At 48.0% G+C, this 24,097-nt stretch overlaps 1 protein-coding gene across 7 annotated transcripts in view; it reads left to right on the forward strand.

Moving 5' to 3' along the window:
• SLCO2B1 (solute carrier organic anion transporter family member 2B1) overlaps window positions 1–23,659 on the forward strand; it is a 141,639-nt gene extending 117,980 nt beyond the window's left edge. For all 7 annotated transcript variants that reach the window (XM_053306555.1, XM_053306556.1, XM_053306557.1 and 4 more), the window contains exons 9-15: window positions 3,874–4,038; window positions 4,326–4,518; window positions 6,616–6,778; window positions 9,793–9,962; window positions 11,100–11,164; window positions 18,040–18,160; window positions 23,229–23,659. In XM_053306555.1, coding sequence (XP_053162530.1) covers window positions 3,874–4,038; window positions 4,326–4,518; window positions 6,616–6,778; window positions 9,793–9,962; window positions 11,100–11,164; window positions 18,040–18,160; window positions 23,229–23,400 — 1,049 coding nt within the window. In that variant the 3' untranslated portion in view covers window positions 23,401–23,659. The remainder of the gene's footprint in view (window positions 1–3,873; window positions 4,039–4,325; window positions 4,519–6,615; window positions 6,779–9,792; window positions 9,963–11,099; window positions 11,165–18,039; window positions 18,161–23,228) is intronic.
• The last annotated feature ends 438 nt before the right edge of the window (window positions 23,660–24,097 follow it).

The raw sequence follows: 24,097 nt of genomic DNA on the forward strand, positions 1-24,097 counted from the left end.
TGGCAAAGGGGGGCTTCAGAGAGCAGCTAGAAGCTCTGTCCTTGTCGAGTCCCTGTCGAGTGCCAGCATCGCGGTGTGTGTGTGTGTGTGTGTGTGTGTGTATGTGTGTGTGTGTGACTGGCTTCACCTTGGACAGTGCCCCTGCTTGAGCTGGCAAGTGCGCACAGTTATCTCTATATATTTATGGTATGCAATGTCATCTCCCTAAAGCTTCAAAGCAGCTAGCATCAATATTAAAACAATAAAAACACAATTGAAATGCCCTGTGAATCGTGAGACAGTACCACAGAGGCAGAATCAAACCCTCATTGCAGAGAGAGGGACCCCCTGTGCTCTCAGCAGTCCCAAAGGCCCAGCCAAGCAGGCATGTTTTGAAAAGATATCTGAAGGTTGGGAGATAGCAGGGAACATCAGCTTCTTGGGGCAGAGAGTTCCAGAGGCTGGTGCCACTGCTGAGAAGGCTATTCCCAATCCCATGTGCCAGCCAAGGCAGCCTCCCCAGCAGACCTCAGTGGGCAGGTAAAACCTGCTGAGCAGATCCAGGGGGCCAGGTTGTTTGCGGCTTTCAATATCCCAGCCAGCACCTTGAATTGCACTTGGGAATAAAGAGGGAGCCAGTGCTGAACCGAGAGCCCAGGGTTGACCAGATCCACCAGCCAAGAGAGGCTCCAGACCACCGCCTGGCTGCACGTTCTGCCCTTGCTGCAGTTTCGGCATAAGCTCTTCAAGGCCAGCCCCACACAGAGTGTGTCATCGTGAGGTCATCCGGATGTGGCCACCAAGCCAAGTGCTCGTGGGTGGCCATGTCTGCTTTCTCAGGAAGGGTGGCAGCTGTGCAGAAGCATTCCTGGCTCCGGCTGCCGCCTCCTGAGCTTCAATAGAATAAAATACTCTCCCCCAGCCTGGCATGCAGCCCACACATACGGAGCTTCTAGGCACTGCTGACATGAACTGACCCAGAGACACACTTTAGCCCTCTTTTTTTGCTCCCCATAGGGGTGCTTAGGAATGATGGTCTGTTGGTCCCCATCCCCACCCACCCCCCACATGCTGTAAAGACAGAAATAAGAAGAGGTCATTTATCCAGATTAATTAACCAAGAGTACAAGGATGTGATCTTGTGAGCGTGCCCTGCAGGTGCATTTACAACATCATCCTGGTCTTTTAACCAGCCCTTTGCCCCAGGGGTTCTCAACCTTGGGTCCTCCGATGTGGTTGGACTACAGCTCCCATCATCCCCAGCTGCAGAGACCATTGTGGCTGGGGATGGTGGGCGCTTTCATAGGAACAGACCAGCTGGATCAAGCCCAAGGCCTGTCGAGTCCAGTATCCTGCCAGTATCCTGGCTTTGCTGAGAAATCTCAAGAATCCAGTCTTTGTCATGGCGATCTTGGCTCTGATCAATCTCTCTTCCATGGTTGCTGGATTGGCAACCTTCCTTTCCAAATACCTGGAGCGACAGTTCAATCTGACAGCATATTTTGCTAACATGCTCATCGGTGTGTCCTATTTCCCTGTCCACCAGTGGCCCACCTTTAAGAAGCCCACAGGCAGGAGTTGAGGCATGCCCTCTCTCTTGCTGTTACTCCCCTACAACTGGTATTTAGAGGCATCTTGCCTCTGAGGCTGGAGGTGGCCTAGAGCCCTCAGACTAGTAGCCACTGATAGAACTCTCCCCCATCTAAACCCCTCTTAAATCCACCCAGGCTGTTGGCTGTCACCACATCTTGTGGCAGAGCATTCCACAGATTAATTATGCTCTGCATGAGAAAGTACTTCCTTTTGTCGGTCCAGAGAGGGAAATAAATTTCTCTCTGTCCACTCTCTCTACTCCATGCTGCATTTTATTCGTCTCTATCATGCCTCCCCGTAATCCCACGTTGGAGAGCCCCTGCTTGATACAGCTCCATTTCCATTCCATCCATCTGGGAGGCTAAACTCTATATGATGCTGGAGTTTTTCTCACTTCCAGAATTTTTTTTTAAAGTAGAGCAGAGTTTATTACTTAATATTCATGCATACATCATCATAGTCGTCCGTGGCACTTTAGAGAAGATCAGAAGGAGAAAAGAGATGTCCTTTCCCCACCAATGTGTTTACAGTCTGAATGTTGGCAGTGGTGGGAGATAATAGAGGGCGGGAAGTGAGACATGAGGGTGAGACAATGGCCGAGGAGGGCAGCAAGGGCAGCAAGAGGTTCCCAGGAGCAAACTGGGTTATAAGGTGCCTTTAACTGCAGCTTTATTCCCATGAGTCATGATGTGAGCGCTTCAGGACAGTTGATCTGTAGTCAGGCATACATAGGGATAAGAAGAAGAACACCCCCAAAGATGTCTTTGAAAAACATTTCAGGAGTGGGGATCAGCTTTTCCATCATGCCTTCTCTGCATAGTTGTGTGAACAAAAGCCCGGAGATGTGAGCAGTCTTGCTAATTTGCTTCTAGAAATTCTCGGACTCTAGCCTAAAGGGGTTATTCTATGCATATGTAACAACCAAAGGTTAATTCTTTTGTCCTGCCTTTTTCTCCTGGTGCTAAACTTGCCTTAAAGGATTTTAATAATGCTTTGTGCATGGCAGTTGATAAAGGGCTCCAGATCTTTGGAGAGTCTCAAGTCTGAACAATAATTGGGGTGTGTGTGTGTGTCCCCTGTTGGTATAGCAGAGGTGCAGGGAAATTTGTTTGATGGAGAGATGAGAGGGCGGGGGAATCCATTCACTGCCCTCAGAATACATATCCAGCCCACGCTGGACCAAACTCTCTGGAAAAAAGAGTTTTCCAGATGGCTGGGAAATTTAGGAACAACAAAGGGAAGTACTTTTTCACACCACACATAATTAATCTGTGGAATTCTCTGGTACGGGATGTGGTGATGTCCACTAGCATGGATGGCTTTAAGAAGGGCTTGGACAAATTCATGGAGGACAGTTCTATCAGTGGCTACTAGTCGTGATGGCTATAAGCCACCTCCAGCCTCTGAAGCAAAATGCCTCTAAATACCAGCAATGTGTTCCCTCTAACAGGGATTCCCAGATGTTGCTGGCTACAACTTCCATAATCCCCAAGCAAAAGGCATTGCAGCTGGGATTCTGGGAGTTGTAGTCAACAACATCTGGGAATCCCTATTAGAGGGAACACTAAATACCAGTTTCAGGGGAGCAGCAGCAAGAGAAAGGACATGTGCTCACTTCTTGCCTGTCCCAGCAACATAGGGTCATCAAGGTCTGAGTCATAGGTTCTTCTCATCCTGTCTCATCCCTTGAACACTTTGTCCCCCAAGTGTTGGGGGGTGGGGTGTGTTCTGTATCCAGAGTCATGATGCAGGCATATTGTACCACTGACCTGCTGCTGCTTTCTACAGCAAGATGGTGGGACAGCCACTGTACAGAAGTGCCATGCAGTGTGCTGCATACCCGACACCATGTAGAAGTGCCCCCCCCCCCAGCAATAGCTGTCCAACTCAACTTGCGGGGAAGAGGCTCGGACTCTGATCTGAGTTGGCTGCTTCTGCAGCAGCTCGGATATACCATACATAGCTTAAGTGGAGAACCTGGGACCTTCTGCATGCCAAGCAGATGCTCTGCCACTGAATTATGGCAGTTTCCTGTGCCTCCCGCCCCGCACCATACTTCTCCTAGATGTGCTCTGCAGAATGTGGTCAAGCCCTGCTATTATCGTGGACAGATCTCCATATGGTCTGGATATATTCACATTCACCTGTATACGGTCGGGATGTTTCTAGTTCCTGATGCCATGCCATGCACCATGGTTTAAAGAGCAGACTGACCTATATGTAACAAACAGTGTCCTTTGTTGTTGTTTTTGCGATGAAGAAACATCATTATGTTCTACCTTTTCCTCTTTTCCACTGCAGTGTTTCCTGTGGCTTTGCTGAGAAATCTCAAGAATCCAGTCTTTGTCATGGTGATCTTGGCTCTGATCAATCTCTCTTCCATGGTTGCTGGATTGGCAACCTTCCTTTCCAAATACCTGGAGCGGCAGTTCAATCTGACAGCATATTTTGCTAACATGCTCATCGGTGTGTCCTATTTCCCTGTCCCAACTGAAGAGTCCCCAGTTCTCTGCCAGCCAGGGACTTGGTGTGGAGGAGGAAGTGGACTCTCTTTCTGTTGCGTGGTGGCCTATGCAGCCAGCAGTCAGTCTGTGTCCAAATGGTCAGGGTTGGGTTTGGGGCCCCAAAGGGGAAGGAACAAACTGTTGTGGGGAGAGCAGAGATCTGGAAAGCACGAAGAGAAAGCTTAAGGCTCCTCCCGAGAGCTGGCAGGAGCTCTGATTACCACTCTCTCTCCCTCCACTCTGCTGCAGGGTCCATCAACATCCCAGGGGCCATGGTTGGAATGGTGCTCGGCGGTGCCATCATGAAGAGCTGCCACCTCAGCCTCCGGCGTGCCACCACCATGTGCATTGTCAGCATGGGCCTTTCCATCCTTTTAGACTTCCCCCTCCTATTTCTGGGCTGCCCTACACAGACGGTTGCTGGCCTCGACTACACTAGAAGGTACTCCAAGTTGGCCCCTTGCACAGATGCTTACTTTGATGTTTCAAGAGAAAAGCCTTCATCTGGTGTAGGGTAACATAACAAGTGCCCGGCCAGAAGCTGTTGGGAAGCCCACAGCTGGCAGGTGAAGGCCTTTCCCCTCTCCTGCCTTTGCTCCTGTGCAACTGGTGTTCAGGAACATCTGGCCTCTGAACCTGGAGGTAGCACAGATCTCTCAAGACTTGTGGCCCCTGATAGGCCTGTCCTGCATGAATTTGTCTAGTCCCCTTTTAAAGCCATCCAAGCTGGTGGCCACCACCATCATATCTTGTGGCAACACATTTCATAGACTAATGATGATGTGCCGTGTGAGGAAATACGCCCCTCTTTGAGTCGCCTGCCAATCAGTTTCATGAGAAGGTCCCAGTTCTAGTGTTGTGAGAAAGGGAGGAAAACCTCTCTATAGTCACTTTCTTCACTCCAGGTGTTAATTGTCAGAACCTCCATCATGTCCTCCCTTAGTCCCCTGTTGCCAGAACTAAAAAGCCCCAAACCTTACAGCCTTTCCCCTTCAGGAAGGTGCTCCAGGGCCTAGTGGCTTGGCTTGCCCTCTTCTGCACCTTCTTCAGTTCTGTCAGCTCCTTTATGTGATGCTGTGACTTGCAGGAGGAAGAAGAGGGGGGCTCATAAAATGTGCAGTTATTTATTTATTTGCTTGCTTGCTTGTGTGATTATTTATTTCATTTAGAAACGAGGCAGTGCACCACGGTTGAAAACACAGGGAAAATAAAACAAAACAAAAAAAGCATTTTAAACGGTCTAAAAAATAGTTTTAACAAAAAAGCCTGAGAAAACTGGGACATCTAAAGGGATTTTTTGAAGGCAGCCAGAGCAGGATAAGCGCTTATATTGACAGGAGTGCATTCCAAAGCTGGTAAATGTAAAGTTCAATCAAAAAATCAAACACACAAGGACAGGAAGGGGTAGGCCTGGCTTGGCAGCAGTACACGTGAAAGGGACCACCTGGGTGTCTTAGTGTACGGCAAACTGAACATGATCCTGCAGTGTGAGGCAGCTGCTAAAAACGCGAATGCGATCTTAGGCTACATTAACAGAGGCAGAGTGTCCAGATCATGAGGGACAATTCTTGCACTCTATTCTGTGCTGGTCAGACCTCACTTAGAATACTGGGCCCAATATTGAGCCCTACACTTTACAAGTGACATTGATAAACTGGAGGGGTCTAGAAATCAAGTCCTAGGAGGAATGGATGAAGAAGCTGGGTGTGTTTAGAAGAGAAGATGGAAGGGAGATTTGAGAGCCATCTTCAAATATCTGAAGGGCTGTTACACACAAGAAGTGGACTGGTTCCTCCTAGGGCAGAACTAGAACCAGTGGGTTGAAAGGACAAGGAGGTAGATTCAGGCTGGACTTTAAGAAGAATCTCCTGGTTGTAAGAGCTCTTAGTGTAACCGTCTGCCTTGCACAGTGGTGGGCTCTGCTTCGCTGGAGGTTTTCAGACAGAAGCTGGATGGCCATCTCTCATGGATACCGTAGAGATTTCCTTCACTAAGCTGGGGATTGGACTATAGAAGGTCCTTTCCAACTCTGTGATTCTAAATCACCGGACTTCAGTTTTCAGTCAATGAATCAGTTTGATTAATCCATCGATTTCTCTCTTTCTCATAATTAATCATCGATTATTAATTAATTGGGCAACAATTTGTGAAAAGAATGTTAATTTTTTTGTAAATATTAATTATTTTCAGTGTAAATACTTATGGTCTATGAATGGTAGGTGCTGCCTTAGAAGAGGCCTCCCGCCTTCTCTCAGTCTCACACCCAGAGGGGAATCTCTCCTCTAAGTAGTACCTGCTGTGACACGTGTGCCTCATCCAAAAAAAGCAAGAAAGAGAGAGGGAGAGATTCCCAGCCCCCTTCAGAATTATTGTTTTATTTGTATACAGATTTATTCAGGTTTAATCAGAAAACCCATATGATTAGGTGGTGAAAATTCCTTTAATTGGAGTTGCCTAATAGAACACCTGTGTGTACACACATGTGCAAAATCCTTCCAAAGGCTTGCCCTAACCGATGCATATATTTTTGTTTCTTCAGTAACTATGGAATTGGACAGCACGTTGCTGAATGTAACAAAATGTGCCACTGCTCCCCCGTAGTCTTCAACCCTGTGTGCGGCCAAGACAACATTGAATACGTCTCTTCTTGTTATGCCGGCTGCTCAGTTGCATATGAGCTTCCAAACTCGAAAACTGTGATGGTGAGTCAAGATTTTTGACAAGTGCGAGCATTTGGAATCTGATTGTCAGCGGGAGGGGTGGGCATCAGGACTTGGGTTGGAAAGCAACCGTTGGGGAAAGGGCTGAGTGTCCCCTCCCTCCCAGAGTTCTCTGCTTGGGGGGGGGGGAGTGGGGGTTCCCTCTGGGAGCTGCTTTTGCTTGGAAATCGTGGCCATTGGGTGTTCATTGTTAGGCTACTACAGACTCTTCCATGTTGCTTGTAGTTAGGCCTTAAGTAGCCTCAATAACTCCCCTCACATATGGGGCTCGAGGTCAGTAGGTATCACTCTTAGGCAGGCTTGAAAGCAGTGGTGAAACAGCTAGAAGGTCCAGAACAGGGAGGCAAGTGGAAAGGACTTCAAATGACGCAGAGTAATTTCAGCATCACTGAAGTGTGAACGGAAATATCTGATCTCCACACCACACACACAGCAGCCCGCTGGACTACCAGCACTTTCCAGGAGACTTCTTGTTCCTGCATTAAGGAATTTGAATCCAGATGGTGGCTACATGTTCTTGCTTGCATCCCCCACCCACTGAGACCCACCCACCAACACACACAGACATAGACACACCCCTTGCTTCTTAGAGTTGGTTCTGGTAATCCAGGGGTGGCCCACCTGTGGCTCTCCTGATGTGAGAGATTGGGACATCAGAATTCCCTCTTCTCAAAGGGGGAAATGAGCATTCAGAAGTCTAGGCACTTTGCCTTTTGCTTGGTTGGTTCTGCTCCTCCAAGACCCATGAAAACACACAGACAAGTGGTTAAAAATTAACAACATTTATTCTCACCCAGTTCTTGACAATCTCCCGTAGACAGCAGTAAGAAACAATGTCAGGGTTCAGGCAATGTGTTCTAATCATCAGTCAGCGATCCAGATGTTGAGAATCGAAAGCAATCTATCTTCATACTTTCTCTCTTTCCTGTCTCTTCTGTGGGTTTTTTGTTGTTGTTCTGTTGTTCGCCTCCCTTCTTTCCTGTCTTCCAGTCACTGCCTCAGTTTTGTCCCCTTGTTTGTCCTAATAATGGTTGGTCAGAAGAATTCAGACCACTTTTAACCCATAACCTCATTTGTCACTCCTCTTTGGCCTATAAACCAATTGGTCAATCACTATTGACCTATAACTTGCGTAAAATCTGCATAATTGATACCTGCAAAGTTGTATCTAGGTGTTTTTAACGAAACTATTTTAAAGGAACACATATACATGGGCTTCTGTGGTTTATGCTCAAAATGCCACATCCCTTCAAATCTCTTTGAAGCAGAACCTAAACTAAACTAAACTGGGAAAGTTGCCAAGATGTGCCTGGCGTACCCCTGAAAGAGCACCCTTTGACATTTGGAAACTGCTTGAAAAACAGATCACAGTCGAGACAGCAGAGACGGTATATTTATCCCATCATAGGCCCCCAAACCTAGTTTTTCCTAAAACTCTTGTCAAACGGACTGGTCAACCTGGTCATAGAAAATGCCCTTCCTGTGGTCAAACACTACAACTTCTATCACCCTGCCACAATTTATTGCCAGGGAGTTGTAGTCCAGCATCAGCTGGAGGGCCTCAGCTGATCCAAGCCAATTCCACCTCTGCAGATCACTGTAGTCTCTTGGCATGAGCAGGGGAACATGGGCATAGTGAGCTCACAGAAGACTGCCTCTCTTCTTCTCTGAAGTGCAAAGTCATTTAGTCAAGGAATTATTCCGCTTCTCTTTCAATGGTGCAGAAGAGCCAAGACCTCCCTCGGCTCGCTGCTCCCAAGTGACATGGCTCATATGGGCAGTCCTCCGCAGTCATTCGCGGATGTTCAGCTGGAGCTTTTGTCAATCCTTGGCACTTATTTATTTATTGTTACATTTCTATACCACCTTTCATTAAAACAATCTCAAGGTGGTTCGCACAAAAGTTAAATCAAGACTACAAAAATTACACAATTAAAATATTAGCTAAAATATAAAAATACAGATTTGACTAAAAGATTAAAAACAAGCACAATATAATCACAAAAGATACAAAGCCACAGCAATAGAAACCATCAAATAAAAGCCTCGGGGGGGAAGCCAAGATTTCACACGCTTTCTAAAAACTGTGATGGAGACTGAGGAGTGGATAGCCACCAGGAGAAGTATTCCAGAGTCGGGGGGGGGGTCACTGGCTCTGCAGCTGCAAAGGGTCCCATCCCACATCTTGTCTACTTAAACCTTATTGGGGAGAAGGAAGCCTCAATGGCTACTCATTCCCTGTAACGTATACTTGGGCTGTAGCCCTTGTGTAATGGCTTGCACTGGCCAGTCATGCCTCCTGGTTAGTTTGAAGAGAGGAATGTCCTTCAGTTCACCCCTCAGTTAGCTGAGGGTCATGGTTTTGTGGTGGTGGTGGTGGTGGTGGTGGTCTCCAGGTTCCGCTGCCAAAGGGCCTAGCTGGCCCTCGGGGGAGAGGAGCTTCCTGTCTTCTGATGCCACATTCCCGTATGAATACGGTGGATACTTATATACCACTTTTCGACAAAAGTTCCCAAAGCGGTTTACATAGATGTAAGTAAATATGGCTCCCTGTCCCCAAAGGGCTCCCAATCTAAAAAAGCAGCAACATAAGATAGACACCAGCCACTGGAGGGATGCTGTGCTGGGGATGGACAGGGCCAATTGCTCTTCCCTTGCTCAATAAAGAGATTCACCACTTTAAAAAGGTGCCTCTTGGCTCCGTTAGGAGGGGACTGATCCTAACTCTTTGGGTAACGCTTTGGGTAACATGCATTCCATCTCTTTGGGTAAAACCCTCAGACCTGAAACCACTTATAATAGGAAACCAGCTGGGATCAGGCTTTTTCTAGAGAACTGCGTTGGGACTCGGAGCCTTCATTAAACGGATGTGTGTTTGGACACTCCTACCAACATATGGACATTTTCCAGGTGGGAAGGAGTAAACCTGCCATAGAATTGCTCTCCCCTTGTTCCTCCCCTGACGTCCTTTCCCTCCTGTTTTCCCGCCCCACTAGAACTACACCAGATGCAACTGCATCCTCGTCAATGGAGCGATGGGATCTGCGGTCCCTGGAAGCTGCAGCACTCAGTGTTCCAGGTTCCTGATCCCCTTTGTTTTGCTTGCCAGTCTGGCTGGATTCCTGGCGAGCATCTCACACACTCCAGCCTTCGTGCTTATCCTGAGGTAGCTCAAAATCTGTGATGTTACCTGATGGGGACTTAATGGTTGGCCAGTTGTTGTTCTGCAGAGGACCTGAGGTGGGAGGGGTTCTCTGAATCTTCTGTATTCACATGACTAGCCCTCAAGGAGGGGACAAAGAGGACTGTTTGATTTCAAAGGCCCAGTTTGCATCCATCTTATTATTACTGGACAGATAGGTCCCCGCCCCAAAGAGACAACAAGTGAAGGGGTGGGAAGGGGAGAAGCAAGCAGGACCAGAGATGAATGTGACCCAATGCAATTCCATGTTCTTAGGCTTAGTTTCAGTGAAGATGAAGGGAATGATCTAAGGCTTCTCAGGAGAAATGGGTTTTGAGGAGGGGTTTGAAGGAAGAGAGCAAGAGAAATGTGCCACCCCATAGATGTTCTGAGGGAGAGCTCCAGGCATAAGAGCAGGGAGGTGGGTGGGTGTTCTCTTAAGAGAGCAGCGGGCCCTCCCTGTAAAAAGACACATAGATTTACTCATCTAGTGTGGGCCTCAGTTCTGATCCGATATGTGCATAAAGGCATCTATGCACGTGTGGGGAATTCTCGTGTGATGGTTCATTTTATATGATAATGTTGGTACATAATTAAGTTTTACATCTGTTATCTGGGTGAACTGGAGGAAATACATTGTAAATTAGCAAAGGGTTTGTTGACTTGGCTGGCTGGTTCCAGTTCTGTCTCTATGCAGAGAGTAGCTCTGGTAAAAACTTAAAAATTTTGGTGCCATCCTGAACAGACCAGTTAGAAGAGCACCACAAGTGAAGTGAAGGTACTGGTCAATCGGTTTAAAGAGTTATAACTGGACTACGATTGGCCCTTAGATTGGCTAGATTGGTTTACCTCTTACATTTCACGCAGAGAAAGCTGGAAAGGGTCTCCACGTGGTGGTTTCTCCTTGCGCGGGGAGGGGTGAGTATTTAAGAGGTGGGAGCTCAAAATGCTCGAAATGCAAACTCACCCATCTTAAATAAGGCAGTCCCAACATGAGCCTTGAAAAGCCCTCTTTTAGCTCAGCACCTGGCTCTTCCCTGTGACCTGGAGAGTTCCCAGGTGGCTACTGCTTTCCACACCCTTCTCTGGCTCCATAAATCCCTTTTTGGTTCTTGCTTGCAGGAGCGTCAAGCCTGAAGACAAGTCGTTTGCCATTGGGATACAGTTCCTGCTGCTCAGAGTTGGTGGTAAGTCAGAGGCAACGGGTGTCTCTGTTGGGACACAGGTGGGACACTGTTGGGACACAGGCAGTTGGTCTGGCGTGCTGGATTTTTTGGTGGGCCAAAGGAGATCGCATGTTGTGGCTTGGGGCCAAACCATGTGATTAATGTCACATCTAGTAAATTTGAGCCTGAGAAACAAGTTTCTAGTCCTGATAGGTGTCTAGGTATTATTATTGTTTCATTTATTTGTTTGTTTTATATAACTCCGTAGTGTCCCTGTTCCTGGTGTAGTGGGTGGGTGCCTGGGCCCGTAGGAGGGCTTTTTCTGTGGCTGCCCCTCTTCTTCGGAACACTCTCCCCCCCCTCCAGATTCATTTAGCCCCCTCCCTGGCTGCTTTTAAGGCCCTTCTTAAGACCCACCTGTTTCGCCAGGCATTAACCCTTTAATAATAATAATTATTATTATTATTATTACAATTATTATTATATTATATTTTAAATTTTTTGGAGGAGGTGCTATATAAGAAAATAGAAATACATACATACATACATACATACCTGACTCCAAAAGCTCTAGGCGGTTCACAAAAACAAACACAAGAAAAACAAAATAAAACAAACCCTTAAAAGCAGCAATTTAAAACATCCAGAGATTACTAAAAGCCTGGCTGAAGAAACTGGAAAAAGCTTTTGAGATAAACTCGAAAGCTCTGTGCCTGGTGAAATCTTGGTGCCTCGAGTGGTGCTGAGCACAGGACTCCAGAGTTCAAAGGGGACGAGAGTTCTGTTTCCGCTTCCTTGTCTCCATACCCAGCAGAAGCAGAATAAACTAGGAAGCCCAAGTCCCATGTATGTATGCTGGAGAAATGTGTCTCCCCTACCCAGAACTAGGGCTCCTCCAGGGAGTGAATTTGCCGGCCTTCCTCTAGCAGAGCCCTGAGCAAGCGTTTGGAGGCCAGGCCTTGACTAGGCCCAGCAAGGGTACTTGCCACCACGTTAGGCTGCCATATTCTTTTTATACAGGTGGATAACTGCTGACAGTAACCAAGTCAGTATAACTTGGGTCTGATAGGAAGTTTAATCACCTCTTTTTCGTACTCAAAGGTCTTACAAGACAATTGATTCCTAACTCTTTTGTATTATTAAGGCGAAAGCTGACCGGAATAACAGGGGCTTTACTGAGGTTCTCATGCAAATATACAAATTCCTCAGGACAGAATTTCTTTCTTTGTAGTGAAGTAGCACTCCTTGTAGCAGGGCTGCACAACTTTGGGCCTCCAGCTGTTGTTGGACTACAACTCCCATCATCCCTGACCATTCACAACTGTGGCTGGAGATGATGGGAGTTGTAGTCCACCAACAGCTGGTGGGCCAAAGTTGTGCAGCCCTGCATTAAAGGAACACAGAGAAGGCACAGATCCGTCAGTCCATGTGCTAAACCCAGACCTCAAATCTTAGCCAGTAGTTGGGCATTTCAGCACCTTGGTCAGTTCAGATGCACTGTGTGTTCTAGGGCCTACTTTCGAGCCTGGCCATGGATGGCCAAGATAAAAATATGCCCACCTCCTCATCTCACTGGAGAATGGCCATGTGCACATGTATAGATTTTAGTTTTATTTCTTACTTTGACTGTTTACATCCCACCTTTCTGTCCCACAGAGCAGCACCCCCAAGGCAGCTAACAAAGCTATTAATAAAGAGTGAATTAACATAAAGATATTGAAACACATTTAATGTGATAGCAGCAGCAACTGTATGAAAGCCAGCACTGAGATACCGAGATAAATGTTCATTGTCCGACAAGGTTTGTTAAGACTGTCTTGGGAGAATAAGGCAACCTTAACAAGGTACTGAAATGCGAACTGCGCACCACCCAGAGCCGTTTGGACGGGGCGTACATAAATGTAATAAATAAATAAATAATAAACTGAGAGGGGGCAAAACTCCCCGGGTAAGGAGTCCCCTAACCTGGAATTTTGCAAAATTTCCTTATTGAAATACACACAGGTATATGGAAGCCATGTTGAAATCAAGTTAGATTTGCACTGATGCAGACGTTGAATTCAAATGATGCAAGAACTCATGAATAGAACTGAAGTGTCAATTTGCTGGTCAATGACCGAATAAACTTATAACTCACTGAAGTGTCAATTGGGACCATAGGCTAAGTGAGGGTAGGACAAAAATTGATGGTCAGCACACAGGAATGTGTCAGAAGGTACCCAAACAAAAATTACACATGACAGAGCAAAGCTATTTTGTCTGTATATGGGATAAAATGTCCTTACCAAGCTTGTGTTTGGTAGTGGTACTGAACAAGAATATAGCTCAAATGGCATATTGGAAGTTTGCTGAAACTGTGTCACTTAGTGGGGTATAGCTTTTCCTTGATATAAAATCTAATAAGCACAGAGTACTTTGTGCGGGAGGTGGCACAGCACTGTGGATTTGAAAAGGCATAGATTTCAATGTTAGAAATCTTTGAAAGAAAGATACGTATTTGTCTTCAGGATACAATGAGTAGAAATTTCACACTGAAGGAGCAATACAGTTTTACAAACCATATTGCTGTCCGCCTGCCTGAGGTTCTGTATTGTTATTATTATTTAATGTTTAAGCAGCGGGCTGAAGGTTTTCAAGGAAGATTACTGATTGAATTTATGTGGGAGGGTGTACACTTGCAAGTGGGATTGTGCAAAACCTACATCAATCTTGGGGGGGGGGGATTCTGGTGTGGAGCTTCTTCTGATGGTTGCCAGGTGGTGGCTGCCATTCCCACTCCCAACTCCCAAGCCACCTATAATGATACGACATCATATTTTTCCTCCCAGTCCCCTAGATTGATGCTACACAATGGCATAAGGCTGATTCACATGACTGTTAAAATCAGTGCTGGGCTACCCTGATTTGTGTGATCATCAAAACTCACGCAAATCCTTCCAGCAAAGCTTGCTCAAAATAGGGTAACCCAGCTTTTCTACCTTGCTTTTAACTGAGGATGGAGAAGAGGTGAGCCTTCTTCCCATAATTCTTTGGTCATGAGAACTCACACAACTCTTCTACCTGGTTGAACGGTATCCTGGCTGCCCTCCCTCCTCTGAGAAGGCAAGGCTCAGACCAGGGGAGGCAGCAAAAGGGGGGGAGGGGACTTTCCTAAAGAAGAAAGCAAGCAAATAAACAGAAAAGAAAAGAAAACAAGCAGGAAAGGACAAGGTAAGTTTATTAGGGCTGGTCTTTTCTAGGGCTTGGTTTCTGGCTGGCTAGGGGTTTGTTTTTGACAGGGCAATTTCAGTTTCAGTTGTGCCTACAGAGACAGTGGGTGGGGATTAGCTCCAGGTGAGTCACACAGCTTGTGGGAGGGGCCATATTTGTGATGTGGCTCAGTTTGGAAGCAAGTCTTGAGAAGACAAGGCTCAGACCAGTGGAGATTTACTACTTGGAACTTTGCGAACAGAAGTTTGCTAACAATGATCAAAGGAGTTTTGCATGGAGTTTAACAGGGAAGTGTGCATAGATGCACAATCAGTCCCCCTTTATTACAAATGAGTCACAAAGCATGAGGAGAAGGTGAGTACTACCCCACTTTTGTAATGTTCTTGGAGGACAGAGCTTAAAACCTTTAATTAGCTGACAACTGCAGCTAAGACCTAGCTTTCAAGTAAACAAGCTCTATATAGTCTAAATAGACAATAAAACCAGTTATACAGGTAGAATGCCAGCAGGGGAGGGGTGCTTCCCAGTGAATTGCATTTTAGTTTTTAGCTTATCTCTTGCCTGGAGAGAGACAGTGGGAGGTGCCAGCTAGGGCTGAGGTGAGTCACAGCTGGTGGGACAGGCCACATTCCTGTTGAGCCTGTTTGCCTCAGTTTGAAGCCTACTCTCTACATAAGAAGCAATGGCCAGGGAACTTAGCGAACAGAGCTGAGCAAACAGGAATTAGCAAGCAGGGTCATTGGAATTTGGCATGGAGTTTAGCGGGGAAGTGTGTGAGGAGTTTGAAAGGAGGCCTCTTCATCTCAGGGAGCCCAGCAAGAAGAGAAGGTGAGTACTACTCCCTCTTTCATATTTTCCGGAAAGAAAGTTTGAATTGTTGAAAAGCTGGGAGCTTTAGCTGAGACCTGACTTTCAAATAAACAATCTCCAATACTCTAAACAGCCAACAAAACCAGTCATGAAGATAGAAAGCCAGCAGGGGAGGGGACACTTCCCAGTGTATTGCATAGAGTGTTGCATGTATGACTATCTGCTTGATGGGAAGAAGGCATGGTTGTATGCTCAGTGCAAAGAGCTCCCGGCTCTCAGGGAACAAGTTAGTTTCCTTGAAGCCAAGGTAGCTGATCTGGAGAAGCTCAGAGAGGTATACGGACGAGATCTTCAGGGACGTGGTAGAGGCATCCCACTCCCAGGCTGATGGCTCCTCTGCTGTCAGGGAGAATGAAGGTCTCGGGGAAGGAAGACATCATCCGGAGGAAGAGGGAAATGCTCTGTGACTCACATGTAGACGATAGTGACTTGCCTGCCTGGTGCAAAGGTTGCAGACATCACACAGCACCTAGATAAACTGTTAGGCCTTCTGTGGAGGACTCAGCTGCCATGGTGCACGTCGGCACCATGACTCGACAGGCATCTAGGGGGTTGCCGACAGGAAGTGGGTGGTATCTGGATTGGCAAGCAAAATCAAGGTGCGAGGCTGCAGACCTTTCAGATAAACCAGAAGGGGACACAGCAGAACCAGGCGTAGAGCAGATGGAAACACATGGCAGGTGGTCAGAAAGGTCAAATGACAGCAAGGGAGGTAGCACACGCCAATGCCAGGTAAGAGCCTCGGCATATAGGTGTTCATATCCCAATGCCAGATGCCTCTAAGCCAAGTTGGGTAAGCTGGCGTTCTTGGTTGCTAATGAAAATATAGATATAGGGGGCATAACGGAAACATGGTGGTTGGTGTGTGCACGGAACCTGTTTGGCTAGTTCAGTGTGAATCCAGCTTTTTGGTTTGGAAAAGAGGCAGCTATGGGGAGCCATGATTGAGGTGTATAAAATTAGGCATGGTGGAGAGAGAGAAGTTTTTCTCCTTCTTTCACAACACTAGAACCAGGGGTCATCCCATGAAACTGATGGCCGGGAAATTTAGGACCGACAAGAGGAAGCACTTTTTCTCACAGCGCATAATGAATCTATGGAATTCTCTGCCAACAACGTGTGCACGCGCAAAGCATTATTGGGAGCTTTGCCGAGCTTTGCAGAGCCGCAGCGGGGAAGGGGCGGCAGGGAGGGATCCTGCCGCCCCAATTACACTACTACTTACGGCGCCAAGCGGGAAAGCGGCGGGAGGGGTAAGTAAACCCTCCCGCCGCTCTTAAAGCGACCCCCCCACCCCCAATCCGGACCACCCAGGTCCGGACCGGTCCGGGCCCATCCCTACTCCGTAGGTGATGCAAGATGTCATCTGCCACATTCTTTAATTTCTCTCAGGAAATGGAACTTCTTGCCTTTCAGCTGAGGACTTCTTGGTGATGGAGAGAAGGGGAGGGGGAATGACAAACAGAAAAGCAAACCAACCACACATTATCCTGAATACGTACTAATTAGACGTGTGCGCGCACACACACACACGTTGATATGCAATGTAATCCTCATACACTTATACAAATCTGGTCTTGAGGTCACATAGAGGCCAATAGAGTCATCATTTTCAAAAACAACAAATGAGATGTATACCTTAGACAATGGCACCAACTTAATGTTTAAAATATAGCACTGTATGGTGGAATTGTGTTGTTTTTTTTAAACTGTACAGAATTACAGGTATGCAAGGATAATATCTCGGGTTGGTAATGAACTCTCGTATTATTCCCCGTGGGGTTTCACAGACCCCTGATAACTTACATTGTCTTCTTCCATTCAAAATCTCCTTACAGTGGCAGACATCCACACTAAATTACTAATGAGTAGTCCCATGGAAAGTGACAAATAATGAATTTCCTGAGTCATTTATTCTGAATGTCGACAAGTATCAAAGAGAGTGATTAACAGCTCCTTATAGTACCTGCTGCATCTCATAAAGTAGCTGTTGTGCCATAAAATAAGAGATTTTGCCAGTCTGGGATAAGTTATTCCCCACCAATACTTTGGATGCCCAGGGTTTCATTTTTCTTTCCTTCCCCTTATTTCAAGTCTAACTGACCTCAGTGCCCTTTTAGTGAAACTTTCATGTTTTCTTTTGTTTTAAAATCCAACACAGTGGATGTGGGAGGACATTTGAAATACCAAAGAATAATCTACCCACTATTGTAGGAAAATATGTGAAGTATGAAAGTTAAGGGAGAAAGGTCTCTTTCTGTTCTATAACCCTATGACCTGAAATGTGTAGCAAGGAACAAAACAGCCAGAAGCAAAACTGTGCCAAAGCTTCTCCATCAATGATTGCTGGACCTACATCACAATTCCCCCCTCCAGCTTTATTCAGCTTGGCCAAAAATGTATATTAATAGGGGGCAGATCCATGCATTGTGTGCTTCTGCCAATGCCATTGACTAGTTGCCCCTTGGCAACTCCAGCCAGCCTTTTCCCTACTATTTAAAGAGTCAAGTTGGAGTCAGGAAGCCCTTTGAGCTGCTTGCTTGGCAGCATCCAAGGGGGTTCTCCAACCTGGGTCCCCAGCGGTTCTTGAACTGCAATTCCCATCATCCCCAGCCACAAAGTGCAGGGCTGTAGTTGTTGAACAGCATGTGGAGCCCACGCTTGAGAACCCCTACTTTATCCCCTTTCCTCCTTCCCCAGAACCCCTGGAATAGCTAACTTGTTGAGCCGGAGTCTGGGGGCAGCACAGGGGGCCTGCGGGGGAAGTGCTTGGGGGTCGCCTCTGACTAAGTGTGGGCCTCTTTCTTGCTTCCCAGCCTGGCTGCCTGCTCCTGTGCTGTTTGGCAGCACCATTGACACCACCTGCCTCCTGTGGCAAATCAAGTGCGAGAAAAAAGCTGCCTGCAGATACTACGACAACACGTTATTCCGGCAAAGGTATGCCTCCTGCCAGTCTCCACAATAGCACATGAGGAGCAGAGGGACACAGGGAGCTGCCTTCTGCCGAGTCAGACCATTGGTCCATCTAGCTCAGTGTTATCTACACTGACTGGCAGCAGCTTCTCCAAGGTTGCAAGGAGGACTCTATCTCAGCCCTGTTTCGGAGATGCCCAGGAGGGAACGTGGAACCTTCTGCACCCACGCACATGGGTGCTTTTCCCGAGGGCATCCAGTGCTCACATGTAATCTCCCATTCTTGGCTGGTGTAGGAGGTCACCTAAGCTTGGGATTATTACATCCCCCCACATGCTCCAAAAGGCAGGAAGTAGTCATACTTGAAGATCCTTAACCCAGTGCATGTGGGCGGATCTCCTCAGTTCTACTTCCTGCCTTTGCTCCAGAAGGCTCGCATTACAGCTCGCTGGCTCTGGCCTTGTTTACTAGGCTCTTTCTTCTCTTCTGCTTATATTCCTATTATTTTTGACTATTTCCAACCTCTTCTTCACCTGGTATTCTACTACTCTTAGTTTTCTCTAGTTACTAAAGAAAAAGGAAACAATAATGATAATGATAATAAATAATAACAATAATAATAAGTTATTTCATATCTGTCTTTCCTACTGTCCGTTCTGTTATTCATTACCTCTCCTTACGTCTTGCCGACCCTTTGGCCAATGTCTGCTAAGAAGACCTTTGGACTCCTGGCCGTTAGGGAGAGATCCGCCCGTCAGTGCCTGTTCCCGCCAAAAACTCGGGAGGGCGCGAATCCTGTAAGGAAAATGGCGGATGTATCAGAGGACCTCACTGGTGCCAGTAGGCCACAGTGGTCCTCATTGTCGCCAGATACCGGTGAGGAGACTGGGTACCATTCATGCCACCGGCCATCCACCGTAGCAGGACATAAGCGGCGGCACAAGAAGCGGAGGCATCCCGACAAGGAGGCTCTGTTGGTAGGAGAGCTTTCACCTGGCAGCGCAGGCAAGGAAAGCCCGCAGGATTTGGCCTCCCCCCCGCCCCCCGCCCGCTCCTTTCTCCAGCAGTTGGGCGTGAGGTAGGAGGACTGCTTCAGCAAGTGCTGGGGCCACGCCGAAAGGAACGTCAGCAGGCGTGGCTGCCCCAGAGCCCATCTGAATCAGACGGGGAGGATGTGCGGGATGACAAGGCAGGCGGTTCCGGGCCCGTGGACGGGGCGTCGGAGCACCCAGAAGGCCATGAACAGCTTTCCCCGGTGAGATCGGGACTTGCTCAGGGGGGTGAGGAGGGGGTTGCAGATGCCCCCTATGTGGCCCCTCCCTCAGGGCCTACTCCTACGGGGAATGTGGGGGTTCCCCCTGATGCTGCCACTGTAAAGGGCTGGATTCAGGAGGCCGTCCAAGTCTCACTGGCAGCGGCGCTTAAAGTGCGGAAACCTGCAAAGTATCGGAAGTAGCAGGCTGTGATCCATGTGTCGTCCTCAGACTCTCAGGAGGAGACGATGCCCGCTAAGCATCCCAGGAGGATGTACACAATGGAGAATGAATGGGGCTCACTGTTGGAACAGGTCTGCCCAGGGGCTTTAGTCGGTGGAGGAGTCGCTCCACAGCATAAACTGGCTCAAGCTGCGGGCTGTCTTTCTGGCCCTAAAAACCTTCACACCCTTGGTGAAGGGAAGGAACATCTTAGTTGTACAGACAACATCTCAACCAAGGCACACATAAACAGACAGAGGGGCAAGGTCAAGATCTCTTTTCCTTCAGTCTGTGGAGTTGTTGGATTGGGTGGAGAACAACTTAATATCCATTCTGGTCCATCACATAAGCGGAATTTCCAACATTCGGGCAGATTGGCTAAGTCGGCAGGAGATCCAGCCAGCAGAATGAGGCCTGCACCCTCAAGTATTTTGGTGGCTGACAGAGCGGCTGGGGTGTCCCCAGATAGACTTGTTCGCATCTCCTCAGAACACCAAGCTTCAGAGGTTTTACTCACATTTTCCGACGTTGGGGGCGGAAGAGATGGATGCGCTATCGGTGCCATAGCCTCCGCGTCTGCTGTATGCATTTCCTCTGGTGCCGCTGCTCTCCCGTTGTCTCAGGAAGCTGTGGGGGTCATGGGCATCCCTGATATTGATTCCACCTTTTTGGCCCAGGAGGTCTTGGTTTTCTGAGATCGTCGACTTGGCCGTAGGTCATCCACTCAGATTGCCAGACCATCCAGATCTGCTGTGTCAAGGTCCAATTTATCATCCAGATCTGGGTTGGTTGCAGTTGACCGTGTGGATGCTGAGAGGTCTCTCCTAAGGAAGGAATGTCTATCAGAGGGGGTGATTGTAACCATCCTTGCGTCTAGAAAGTGTTCAACTAACAAGATTTACCAATCGACTTGGCATAGTTTTCTGCGTTGGACAGTGAAGCGCTCCCTGCAGCTGGACAAATACAGGTTGAGGGAATTACTAGATTTTCTTCAGGACGGTCTTGCACTTGGTCTGAAACCCAACATGCTTAAATGCCAGGCGGCGTGCTTGGTCCAGATGTTGTTTCCTCATCAACATTTGTTTCAGGCACGGCACCCTCTTCTACGCAAGTTCTTGAGGGGGGCAGCTTTGTTGTCTCCACCGGTCTGCCATCGTTTTCCATCATGGGATTTGCATATTGTTTTGCGGGGTCTGCAGGTTCCGCCATTTGAACCACTTCGATCTGTGTCATTGCAGATTTTGTCCTGGAAGGTGGCCCTTTTTTAGTAGCTGTAACATCGGCCAGGAGGGTTTCTGAATTGCAGGCTCTGTCAGTTAAGAGTAATTTGTGTATTTTCTCTAAGGACTCTGTGAGACCTATCCCGGGTCCTTCGTTTATGCCTAAGGTAAACTCTCCATTTCATCGTGAGGCGGACATTTACTTACCTTCTTTTTGTACGGATGCTCGTCACCCTGTGGAGAAGGAGTGGCACCGTCTGGATATCAGGCGGGCGTTGAAGATATATATTGACAGGACACAGGCTTTTCGTAAGTCAGATGCTCTTTTCATGGCCTTTAAGGCTTCTAAGGTGGGATGCAAGGTTTCTACAGCCATTATCGCTTGATGGGTCTGTTCATGCATTACGGTGTCGTATGAAGCCCAGAAACATCCGGTGCCTGGTCAGATTACGGCGTACTCAACTAGATCTGCAGCCACTTCCGCTGTGTTATGTTCACCGGCATCCCTTGAAGAGATTTGCAAGGCAGCTACTTGGCCTTTTACATTTTCAAGGCATTACGAGTTGGATGAACATGAAGCTGCCAGAGTGGCATTTGGTCAGAGGGTCCTGCAATGGGTCCTTCTGGGTCAGTAGCTGCAGCTTGGGTATTTTCCCTCCCATGGTTGGTGCTGTGGTACTGTATGTCTCAAGCTTGGGTGACCTCGTACACCAGCCGAGAAAGGTACCTTGGTACTCACCGTGAAGGTGTCTTCTGGCTGGTGTAGAAGAGGTCACCCAAGGCCCACCAGGGTTGTGTTAGGCTGGAGCTGATGATCTGGTTGTAGGGGGGCAGTTTTTCTGTCTTTCTATGCATTATTGTTTGTATATTGTTGTATTTTCTCTGTTATGTTCTGTGTTCTGTGGTTTTCATTCTGTAGCTTGAGCTGTTTTACGCACTGAGATCCACCCACATGCACTGGGTTAAGGATCTTCAAGTATGACTACTTCCTGCCTTTTGGAGCATGTAGGGGGATGTAATCCCAAGCTTGGGTGACCTCTTCTACACCAGCCAGAAGACACCTTCACAGTGAGTACCAATGTACCTTCCAAATGCAAACCAGGGTGGACCCTGCTTAGCAAAGGGGACAATTCATGCTTGCTACCACTTGCCTAGGGAGCAAGAGGTTGCTGGTTTGAATCCCCACTGGTATGTTTCCTAGACTATGGGAAACACTTATATCAGGCAGCAGCGATATAGGAAGATGCTGAAAGGCATCATCTCATACTTCACGAGAGATGGCAATGGTAAACTCCTGTATGCTACCAAAGACCGCCACAGGGCTCTGTGGTCACCAGAAGTAGCACTTAGCAATAGCAATAGCACTTACATTTATATACCGCTCTATAGCCGGAGCTCTCTAAGCGGTTTACAATGATTTAGCATATTGCCCCCAGCATTCTGGGTACTCATTTTACCGACCTCGGAAGGATGGAAGGCTGAGTCAACCTTGAGCCCCTGGTCAGGATCGAACTTGTAACCTTCTGGTTACAGGGCGGCAGTTTTACCACTGCGCCACCAGGGGCTCTAGACAGAGACTTGGCAGCACAACTTTACTTTAGCACAAGACCAGCTCTCCTCCCAGCTACATTGATTTTGTATGGGTGGTGGGAGGCGGAGGTGTGTTTGGCTACTACATTGCCAGCAGGTGGGCAGGACAGCCCATAAGCCAACCGGTGGCTGCTACCTCCACTCTGTCCCTTCAGCAAATGATGGGGTGGTGGCAGCACCTCCTCCTCAGCCCTGGAAAGTGGGGAAAGCAGGAGGAGCTGCCATGCCACCATCCCCATTCACGCAGGGCAGCGGGGGAAGAAGCCAAGACCAAGTCTCTTTCTCAGTGGATGGACACTCCTCGTCCTCCCCCTCAGCCGCATGGACCTTCCTTCCAGGGGACTCTGGGGGCAGCCCATCTGAGGAGGGAAGCAGGGAAGGAATTGCTTGAGCACCACTGCCTTCTTCCTGCCTACCCCCACCCCCAGTACATGCCCTGGGGCCTCAGGGGCTGGCTGTGGGCCCTTGTCCAGGACCTGACTTGGCCAACCCCTGACGCTGACCGTGATGACCAGTATGTTGACTTAGAAAACAAAGGGGACCCAGAGAGATGTGATGTGCAGGGGACTTCTGTCTCCAGCCACCCCCACCCCCACACACATTTTCAAATACTTTGCAAGGGCAGCCCTGTGTTGCAGTAGTCAAGATGGGTCCAACAAGGGCTGTACCCACTGAGCCATGCTTGTGGTCTGCCCTGCTTTGGTTGCTCTGGTTGTATCTCCCGCTCTGGGCGAATGTCTTGAGTAGTCTGCCCATGTGTGCCCCTCAGCCTTCCTGACTTGCTTTCTCCTGTTTTTGGGCCTTCAGGTTTATTGGCATTCAGATTTTATTCCAGTTGTGCTGCTTTGTGTCATTCTCCGTTGTGTACATCCTCCTCTGGCGGAAGGAGAAACAAGACTCCGAGAATAAGAAGGAGCAAAGTTCAGAGGCAGATCACGCCAGTGTTAGCGTTAGCGCCACTGCTGAACCCAAGGCTTGAACTATGGGCCAGGATTCTGAATTTCTGTTCTGCCAAAAGGAGGAGCCAGGCTCCACGTGTTCACGCCCAATTCCAGTGGTGATGGGACAGGACGAGACGGAGGACAGAAACACCTTCTCCATGCTGTGTTCCATTTGGGTGCTTGGACAGTTCCCTCCTTTGTACATACAACGTGGTGTTCGTTGCCCTGGTGCCATCAGGCAAAGGGTGAGGGATACATATTATAAATAAATAAATAATCAATTTGCCACTAATCATACCCCCGAGCCTGTTGTTAGCTGCCGAATACCCACTTGAATGGCCTTGCATTTCTTCCCTGGAAAGACACCAAAGTGGCTTCTGTGTGAGTGGTCCTCCAGACAAAGGGGAATCTAAAGTGAAGGGAAGAGCCTCTGTCAATAAACCCTCCACTCCTTTCTCTTCGGTTTGATTGATGGTGGGTATCAATAAGGCATCCTCTTCACCAGCTGCGGTTGGGATGGACAGAGGCCATCTCCAAGGTATGTGGACCCCAAGCTATTGATGACCTCAAGCTGCTGAGACAAATCCATGGAGGACAGGTCTATCAATGGCTACTAGTCTGGTGGCTGTGGGCCACCTCCAGCCTCAGAGGCACAATGCCTCTCAATCCCAGTTGCAGGGGAGCAACAGCGGGAGAGAGGGCATGCAGATACCTCTTGCCTGTGGGCTCCCCAGA

This window comes from Hemicordylus capensis, chromosome 3, assembly GCF_027244095.1.
Source record: "Hemicordylus capensis ecotype Gifberg chromosome 3, rHemCap1.1.pri, whole genome shotgun sequence".
NCBI classification, from domain to species: Eukaryota; Metazoa; Chordata; class Lepidosauria; order Squamata; family Cordylidae; genus Hemicordylus; species Hemicordylus capensis.